The sequence below is a fragment of the Panicum virgatum genome, chromosome 1K (assembly GCF_016808335.1).
Source record: "Panicum virgatum strain AP13 chromosome 1K, P.virgatum_v5, whole genome shotgun sequence".
Taxonomy (NCBI): Eukaryota; Viridiplantae; Streptophyta; class Magnoliopsida; order Poales; family Poaceae; genus Panicum; species Panicum virgatum.
In genome coordinates this window covers 39,651,752-39,662,059 of record NC_053136.1, presented here as the reverse complement: position 1 = coordinate 39,662,059, position 10,308 = coordinate 39,651,752, and the positions used below count along the sequence as shown (strand labels likewise).

General features: G+C 49.7%; 1 protein-coding gene across 1 annotated transcript; it reads right to left on the bottom strand.

Moving 5' to 3' along the window:
* Positions 1 to 244: 244 nt before the first annotated feature.
* LOC120707220 lies at positions 245 to 1,158 on the bottom strand. The gene has a single exon (XM_039992067.1). It carries the CDS (start codon positions 937 to 939, stop codon positions 457 to 459), a length of 483 nt encoding a protein of 160 aa, XP_039848001.1. The 5' UTR covers positions 940 to 1,158; the 3' UTR covers positions 245 to 456.
* Positions 1,159 to 10,308: the final 9,150 nt, after the last annotated feature.

Sequence of the window (10,308 nt, the reverse complement as noted above, 5' to 3'; positions counted from 1 at the left end):
AGGGGGAGGAGGCAATGGACAGATTGCACGGGCGACGTTCCTACCGCACATCGGACGGTGCACCATCTCTCGCAGTTGGCCGATACAAAGGTCGCAGGAGGCGGATGACGAAGAAAATTTTTGTCACCCTTAGCCACTTTTCTGTAGTAGAGAAGATATTTTTAGTATTTTTCGAGATGCTCAACATCATGAGGTTTTGAGACAACGTCGTGGCATAAACCCTGCATCGCGCAAAACTGCAAACAAGTGAATGTTAATTGAAATTTGAACCTCGAAATGCTTTACCCAAATCGACCAGTGCAGCAGCGCTGGAATTCATACTGAGCTCGTTCAGATGCTGAAAACTTTGAAAGACATGGGAATATGGGGTGCTGATGTATCTGTTTTCTTTCTTGCCATTTCTGAAATTTGAGCAAACTTGACAACTGCGATGCCACAGACCTCAAATGTGCATTCTTAGCTGTTTGGTTCCCCGAACCTCCTGGACGTGGAGCGCAGGAACAGGCTCCTCAAGCTGCGCCCGCTCTCCTTGGCCCGCTTCCCTGCTCCCCGCGCGTCTCCGCCCCGCGGCACGGCCGGCGCCGCGGCGGCGTGGTCGGCGATGACGAGACCGGACTCGAGCTTCCGCGCCACGCTGACGAGCTCGTACGTGTCCCACAGCGACCGCGCGAAGTCCCACGCCGCCTCGCGGGGCGGAGCTGCCGCGGCGGCGGCCGCCGCGGCCATGGCCTCCAGCTTGAACCGCGACGGCCGGTGCCGCGACGCGCCCGCGCGGGTGCGCGCGCCGCCGGCGCCGGGCGCGTCGCTGTCGTCGCCGCCAGTCTCCGACGCCCGCGACGGCCGCGGGTTGCCCGAGTGCGCGTGCCACGCCTGCGCCACCGCCTTGAGCAGCTCCAAGTCGACGTCGCCCGCCGCGCGCGGCCCCGCCGAGCTCCTCATGCCGCTCGATTAGCCGCCGTGTGCCGCGTCCGTGCGGCGTTCGGGTGGGCGGCAGACGAGATACGATTGAGCTTGAGCCGCTGGTTTGGCGGGTAACGGTGGCCTCTGGCTTGTCCGGATGTCAGCCTCACGTCTCAAGCACATGAGCCAAGATCAACGTCACGTCAGAGTGTCAGAGTATATCTTCACAATATTCTCGCAAGATCAGCGACACGAATACAAAAATGCTGAGTGAAAATCTTGCAGACTTTCATCTTTGGCTACTAACTAACTGTTTGATCTGCCGTCAGGGGCGAAGCCACCGTGAAATCGACCGTGGTGCACAGCCTAAAAAACTAACAAACTTTCCCATGATTATATGGTGAAACAAAATTTTGTTAGTGGTAAAAAGAAGTTTACCCTGGTTCACGGGCACCAGGGAAGCCCAATGTGGCTTCTCCCCTGTCTGCCGTGGGCTTTTAGACTATCAAGCGTGTCAGCCAATGAGTTGAAGGTACTCCAACAGGCCCTGCAACAAGTTTAGCGACTACGTGCAGGTCTGGATGCAAGTGGAATCGGAGCTTTGCGGACCCCTTTCACTGCTGCAGATGCTGCCATGAACTCCTTTGCTAGCGCGTCGTGTGCGTCAGCTTCGCAGGGTCATGGGATGGAACGGCCAGTAGTGTGCGGGCATGTCGCACGTCCGGCAGACTAGCTGCCATGAACACCTTCGCTTCGTTTAAATGCCAAAGAGATAAACAGAAAACGCTGCTGGTTCTGTGCAGCACCGAAAAACGATCTTGTGTTCGTGAGTTGATTGCTTGAGTTCTAGCCAACACTACATACGGCCGGGTTTTGGAAATCCATGGCACCAACCAAGCGCAAACACTTCCGCTGGCTTCTTCATCGATCGTCACCGGCTGCCCAGCAGAGCGCTTTTCCACCCCCGCCACATCGCCCCGGATGCAATGCAACCTGTTACCTGCCCCTTCTGTGGCCAGTCCAAATCGCAAGATCACTTGCTTCTGCTATTCTGCATTGTCCAGACGCGGCCAACATCTGGTTTCTTGCCTGGGCTCTGGTCTGTGCAAACAATAAATTCCTCGGAAAAAAAAGAGCACAACATGCACCGATCAATTCACCGTGAATCTTTGTTTACGATTGACCTGGATGAAGTCAGAACAGATGCATACCATTCCTGACAAATCAATGTGCAGTTGGGTCGGGGACTGTGAGTTGGGATTCATTCAGTGTCTCAGCTCGCCTGTGAGTTTTGTTCCTCCTAGAATGACGCCGGCCCCTACTGGGCTCCATTCCATAGATAGGAGCATCTTTCCAAGCTCGACGCGTGCATTACTTTTGGAGGCTAGCAAGTGAAAGAGATGCATTTGGTGATGGAGACACATGTATGACTGTGGCTGTGTTTAGTTCTAAAATTTCTCTCTCCAAATTTCACTATTCATCTATCACATTAAATCTCTTGTCTCATGTATGGAGCATTAAATGTAGGTAAATAAAAAAACTAATTGTATAGTTTTGATGTACACGACGAGACAAATCTTTTGAGCCTAATTAGGTCATTGTAGGACAACAATTACCACAAACAAATGAAAAATACTACAGTGTGCTACAATGTCCAATGTGACTCTTTTTACCACTGTTTTACGGATCTAAACACAGCCTGTGTCGGGGAAGAATCAGTATCGGGTGTCTGCCATGCCTCGTTATCCTCTTGCTTGACATGGGGGCGGCGATGGAGATTGTAGCCGTCCGTGTAGGAGTAGGACTACCCAGGAGTTGACAAGAGCGAACAGATGCATGGAGGAGGAGATGAAAAACAAAAGATGTAGAAGGGGAAAAAACACAGATTTTGGGATGCTTAAAATGCAAGAACTTTCACAGGAAAGATGTTCGATTCTTTGAGCTTGTTGAAACAAACAACATACTAGGAAACAATCTGATTTCTTTAGAATTTGAATAAATTCATGGGTTGCCGTTCGGTGAGCCCCCTTTTCACCTTTTGGAAGTTCCACTGAACTTGTTTTTTCAGGATCAACATGACAAGGGCTGCCACTTATCTGAATCATATCTCATTGGAGTGCTGCACTATGTTTCAGCCCTTTTGGATTAAAGAAAAAAAAACACTTCGATCATATATGCGGATCTCGACGGAGCACTCAAAAAGTTCACGGTTCCAACTGCCAAGCTACAATCATTGCCGGGTGGACTTCCATATCTTCTGCTATCCATTGGAGGATGGAGAGAACACAATAATGGCACTAAAAATGGTTCCTGTAAAAACACAGGGCACTGAGAATGGTTGATGAAGAGAGACTATTATTCCCACTGACTCTGGCGACATCGACGAACACTTCAAATCCCCACCAGCACTAAACTTTTTTTTAAGAAAATGGATGAAAAGCATCCGGCCTCTACGCCCAAGGACATACATAGCCAATTATTATAGGGTTCGTATAAATGGAAAAAATAGAGGAGAGCGAAACCGTTCTCAAAGATAAAATTACAGCAAACGATAAAAAGTGTTCCATCCTCCTTTGATAAACTCCAAAGCGATAGTCTCTATGTTTCTGGTCATCAAGGAAAGTGCTGTCTTGGCTTGCTCCTCACGCTGCAGCTGCGCCCAAAAACGTAACCGTCCCCCTGGAAATAACGTGCAAAATCGAATGGTATTTGACTTTGTGAAAAATTATATCATTCCGGCATCTCCAGATTGCCCAGCAAACAGCAGCCACTCACACCCAAATCAAATTCCTAATCTTTTTAGATTGATTAGAAAGCCATGAGCCAAACATATGCCTAATCGAATTAGGTGGAGTCAAACCTGTAGCGTAAGAAATTATCCTCCAAACTATTCTCGCGTACGGGCAATCTAAGAAAAGATGATCTATAGACTCATTAATATTACAGCCACAATATTTTTGGCTACCCGTCCAGTTCTTTTTAGCGAGATTATCTTTTGTTAAAATCACTCCCTTTTGCAGATACCAAAGGAAGATTTTAATTTTGAGAGGAATCTTTAGTTTCCAAATACTCTTATGTCGAAATGGTGGGTTTCTATCTATCAGATGTAGATAGAGAGAGCGAACTGTATATGACCTGGATGTGGTCATATTCCAGTTGAAATTATCAGGCTCGTCCACCAAGTTGACATGGGCGATTTGCGCTACAAGGTTTTGCCATTCAAGCAGTTTATTATCCACCAACGCTCTCCTGAAGGATACCTGGAGAGGCGACGTGGCCATAACTTTAGCCACTGTTGCGTGTGGATCCCTCACTATATTGTAGATTGATGGATATTTAACTTTGAAAGGTCTGTCTCCTATCCATGTATCTTCCCAGAATCTAGTCTTGGACTCATCCTTTACCACAAAAGAGCCAAGGCCGAACACCTCATCTTTAATCTTCATGAGGCCTCTCCAAAAATGAGAGTCATAGGATCTTGCCTTTACCTGGGTTAGTGACTTAGAATGTAGATATTTATTAGTTAGCAGCTTTTGCCACATGCCATCGGTATTCAGCAGGTTTACAAGCCACTTAGCCAATAAACACTTATTCTGCAATTGCAGATTTACGATTCCAAGTCCTCCTTGATTCTTAGGACGACACAAGATTTCCCACTTGACAAGTCGGTATTTATGTTTATCCGATGATCCTTGCTAGAAAAACCTTGATCTAAATTTGTCAAGGTTTTTGAGAACTCCTTTGGGAATTTCAAAGAAGGACATCATGAACATGGGTAGGCTACTAAGTACTGAGTTTAAGAGGACTAGCCGCCCTCCATAGGACAGATATTTCGCTTTCCAACAAGAGAGCTTTTTCTCCAAGCGTTCCTCTATTTTTCTCCATTCAGAATTTAGGAGTTGCTTGTTTTGCATAGGGATCCCTAGATATCTGAAGGGATATTCACCAGCATTACAGCCAAAGAGATTAGTGTAGGTATCTTTCATCTCTTTGGCGGCACCAAACAGAATATTTCGCTCTTGTGGAAGTTGATCTTGAGACCTGATAATTGCTCGAAAGCACATAGCAAAAGTTTGAGCATTAAACTTATTGTGGTAGATTCCATTCCATAGTTCTGTGTACTTGTTTTAGAATTTGTTGTGATTTATATGCCTGCAAAGTTACAATTACTAGGATATGCTTAAGGGTACCATGATCTGCTAGCTAGTCAGCCGAGGTTTAAACCCTCACTGTTTAGCTGGTAGTAGTATGTTGGTGAAGTCTCTCGGCCTGATTGCGTTTTGCAACAGCTGAACCTGAACAGTTTCAGGTTCAGAAACGATCTGCGTGAAAAGATTGCCGTCCCGTCACCATTGCCGTCGGCTCTACGGCGATCGATCGACAGAAACGGGTATCCTGCATTTGTCCTGGCCACAGAGAGATGGGTAAGCCCCGTGGACGTGTGACTCGGTGACCAGTGCGGGATGAGCACATGACGGCGACCACTGCGCTGCCGCCCATCTGCTCCTCCGGAGCCCGGAGGAATCTTATCCTACCGCCTGAGGAGTCATCTGACTTTGCCTTACAAACACGAGCACCACACAGCAAAAAGGTGATTCCCCTGCTGCTTCGTTTTCTGAAGAAGGAAGTAGGAAAGAGTGCCGAAACTCTCTGGAGGTGATGTCAAGTTTTCTGTCTCGCTTACTGATCGAAATTCGAAAGGCATGGAGGTTTCTGCAATCTTTTCATTTGGCGACGGCCACGCGCCAAGTGCGGGATTTCTCTGGAGTATCAGGCATGTGGTTTTTCCAGTTTTGCAATCTGCAGGTCCTAGGAGTATTCTGATCACGGGAATATTTGCCCGGTCAGTTCGATGCACATGGCTCCGTGTGTTTTCGGAGGAATAACAGGACGTGGCAGTGTTTGGCGCGGATCTAGGACCAATACACCAAAGCGCTAGAACGCGCAGCGAGCAACGGCACAACGCAGCACCGATGCTCAGACTGGTCAGACCGGTCGGGTATACCGGTCAGACCGGTTGTCGCCGGGCAGGCCAGCGGCGAAACCAACGAACGTCGCCCGGGAAGGACCCGTCGTGGCATGCGCACGCAGAGTTGTTCTACGGTCGGCAGGCCACCTAGAACGCCCTCAAACGACGTAGAGACGAAGAAGGAACAACAGATAGTAGATGGAAAAAAGTTAGGGCAAAGAAAAAGTAAAAAAATAAAAGTGTTGTATATTTGATCGATTGGATATCCTAATCGGCCGTGACCTTTTATATTTATAGGATGAGGTGGACTTATCCCGCAAGAAATCCTATTACAAGATCTAAATCTATTAAAAACCCTAGTTGTACTCGGATTCCACTTGGACCGGTCAGACCTATCGGTCGTGCCAGACCGGCTACTGACGCTTAGACCGGTTAGACCGCTTGAGCGCACCGGTCAGACCGGTTGCTGTCAATTTTGGTTGTCAATAGGCAGCCAGCAAAAACTGCTAAATTTCGGAGAATCTCTGCCGTCCAAGAGGCAAGAGGATGCATACAGATGCACATCTTTCCTCTTCATCTAACGCGGGAGGGTTCACACTGAGAAGTTTGCCTATCTTTGAGAGGTACCATCTGAATCCAATGCATCATCCTCGATCTAGGAACAGTACATGTTCCACGTGGGCACCATGATAAGGCCCAGACCATATCAGCACCCAATCCTTCCAAATTTGACCCCTAGGGACTGCTGGTCTGCTGCTGACGTGGGCAGTGTATGCGTGCGTGTCAAATTCCACGGTTGTGTGTGGCGCAGGGTCCTTGTAGTACTGCTACTAGTCATGAAGGATCGAGACGAAAATCATGTTTTCGATACGTTCTGTTTGATGTGGCCAAGTTGTTCCGGGGGCTTCTTGTTGAATAAGTCCATTCTAAATGTTATATTATCTAAAAATGGTGGAGTAAAACTTGTATGCGACAGTTTCGCACTAGTAAACGACTACATATTATTCTATCCATTCCAAATTGTAGGTCGTTTTGTAAAAGTATATATATCTAGATTTACCAAAATAATATATAATTTAGAACTGATGGGGTATAATGATGGCAAAAAATTAGACATATGTAAGTGCTGGGTAGTAGCTAGAACCCGACCAATCGAGTTGAAATAGTTTTGGTTCTCTGACCATTGCAGCGCACATCAGTAACATTTACAAGCAAAATTCAAATTTGACAAGTTCCTTTCCCTCTTTCAGTTTGCAATTTGATCGAGGAGCTTTAGACAAGCTACTGTTCAACTATGGCTGTGGCAAGTGCCAAACCTGGATGTGTGGAGAGAGCCAGAGAGGGAGAGATACTCTCCAAGCTGAAAAGTCTCGACTTTTCTCTCTCGTTGGACTCCCGTCGATCGGTCAGGGAATGATCCAAAAAACAGAAACAAAATCGTGCGGTACATGCATCATTACGGCAGTAACACAGATCAGAAAACAATAGTGGCGAAAACTAAATTAGATCGATGCTCTTGCAGAATCAGGGAATGTTTTTTCTCGCAAAAAAAAAGAATCAGGGAATGTTTTTGCGTCCGGTTACCTGGCGACGGCCACGTACCGATCCCGGACTGCTGCCTCATCGCCGGGAGTATCTGGGAGTATTTTGACGACGGGAATGTATGCCCAGTGAGTTCCTGCACATGGCTCCTGTGTGTTTTTTTGAGGGGATACCAGAGAATAACAACACGTTGTTCCCAGCGGAAAGATTGCCAAAATTTGAAGGATTTCTACTGGGTACCAACTACCAAGGGATGTATACACATGTAGCGATTTGGACCTCTTTTTTCGTTCTCATACATTGCAAAGATCTGGAAATTTTCGAAAAAAGCAAGGATTATCGAGAAAAGAAGAGTGAGGCTGAACCTTATCGTCAGAAACCATCCTTGGGAGGTACCACTTAACAGTTAACACCAATGCCTCCTCGTTAAACTGCTCCTAAAGTAGATACATAACGCCTCTGCTCTAGGTTAGATTGCTTGAAACACAGATTGGGACTACACCTCCACGAGTCCTAACCTCGTCGGCATCCAATCCTTCCAAATTTGACCCGCTAGAGTGATGCTGACATGCGCGGCAAATGCGTGGGTACGTGTCAAATGCCACAATTGCGTGTAGTCCATGGTCCTTCCCAAATCGACCTAGTAAGTGCTAGAGCACATCAGAAATGAAAAGGGTCTGAAATGAAGGTTGTCGGTACTCTGCAGCTGGGGTATCCACTCCTACTGTGCCAAGACTCGCGTAGATATCCGTAACTATGCCCTAAGGAACTGAGCAGCCAGATCCCTGGGGTCCGACTCCATCTCACCGGACCAATGATCCCGGACCCGCTTCCCGCTCGGGGACGAGTCCGGTGTCACCACGTGTCCCAGAGGTGGAAATGCTCAGCACCTGTGGCCGCGGACACGGACCCCTGCAGGTGGGATCGGGACCTCCACGTGTCATCCGGACTTCCGCAGATGGGTCCGGGATCTCCACCTGCCTATCCGGACCCCGTGAGCTCTCGGCTCAGCTAGCCGCTCGGGAGGGGTCCGGAGCCGCCACGTGTCACGCAGACGCGGGCGCGGACGCAAGCCTTCCGCTGGAAGTTCGCTCACGTGTCCCGCATGTGCGGGCGCGGGCACAAGTCTTTCGCTGGAAGCTCCCTCACCCACCCGCATTAAGTGCGAGTGGTTGAGACGTGCTCTGCTGCCGCGGCATGCGGGGCAGCTTTTGTCAAGCCTCACTGTAGACCGCATATTACCGAGGTACACAGTGCAGCCGCATGCACCGCATCCGCGCAGAGCCCGTCTGCCACATTAAATGGATACGACGGCACGGCACCCTTTCATCATACCGCCTACGCCGCAAGCTATACAGCCCGTTTAGCTACGCGGCAGGCTACGGCAAGCTACGCCGCAAGCTACGCCCTGGCGCTGTTTCGACAAGACAGGGCATGGTTATGCCGGACGACAAGATCTCCGAATCTGAGGCATTGAAGGCCAAAGTGTAGTTTATAATATATCGCCGGGCCCACTTGTCGGGCCCCCGCTCAGTGTACGTGCTCCCCTTGGACATATAAAAGGGAGAGCACGCCCGCTAGAACACAGGTTCACACAGACACGCCAGGACTCTCACAACACAAGCTGGGTTTCACTCCGAACAACCCTGCTCTCAACCTCTTGAGAGCGCAAGCAATACAACACACAGTGGACGTAGGGTATTACGCTCCGGCGGCCCGAACCACTCTAAACCCTCTGTGTTCACCGTGTTCTTCCACCGAGATTGGGCTAATCCTAACTAACCCCCGAGTAAACCCAGATGGTGAGTACTCGGGGGTTAGCTAAGATTAGCCCAATCTCGGTGGAAGAGTTTAAGCGGGTGCACTACGCCACCCGGCTGTGGGTTTGCACACCACGATATTTGGCGCGCCAGTTAGGGGAAGCTTTAGCTAGTTTTCGCTCATCTCTTGCCCATGTCCATGGCTCGGGTGGTTGAGCACTCCCACCACGACGACGATGTGGAGATGACGGAGGGTGTGGTGTCATCCGCGCCACACGCGTCTCGCCTTCCTGCGCCAGGGGCAACTGTGCCCGTGGAGCAGCCACCGTTGGCAGCGGCGCGCGCTGCACGTCGGCAAGAGTCAAGGCGCCCGTCAAGGGCCCCCTCACAAGCTGCGAGCGGCGGAGCGACAAATCCCAGCTCGTAGCATACCTCACTCATGTGAGGAAGCCCGCTCCGGCGAAAAACCGACTCCGGTCGCACCAAGCCCGCTCGGGCGGAAAGCCGACTCCGGTCGCACCCCCGACTCTACATCTCTGTAAGTCCTACCCTTAGAGACCCAGCAGGGAATAAAACTTTTTCCTTTGAAACTATGTAGTACTTCCGTGTGGTCCAGTCTGGTGAGCCTCCCTCGTGGAGGGATCCGGACCTCTGCGAACCAGGTTCAGGGAAGCGTACTCACCCTCCGGGGAGGTCCGGAGCCGTGTAGCTGTTTAGCCTGGTTCCGTACCCTAAGCCTGCATGCTCTACCTCCCTAGGGCGAGTACCGTAGTACCTAAGACTGGGGACCCGGAGGTCCGGACAGCTCCGGCCTCATAAACCCGTGTTCTGGCTTACATCGCACATCTCATGTACATCTAGTTATAAAGGGAAAGTTTATTCTCAGTTCACCTCTAAGGATGTTACATTCCAATTTCAATCTACGCATTCTGTTTGCGCTAACCCCCATGTGGCTTCTTACTCTTGTGCGGTGATTGTGGTCCGAATTGAGTTGGCTAGTTAGTGACTTAGCTCGAGACCCCTCATGGAAGAGAGGGGTTCGGACCCCTGGGAACCTGTAGGTTCAGGGAAGCGCACTCATTCTCCGGGGAGGTCCGGAGCCGTGTAGCCGCTTAGCCTGGTTCCGTACCCTAAGCC

What these genes read in the sequence shown, in the direction of transcription:
- LOC120707220 (XM_039992067.1), bottom strand. Translation starts at nt 939, where the DNA reads ATGAGGAGCTCGGCGGGGCCGCGCGCGGCGGGCGACGTCGACTTGGAG.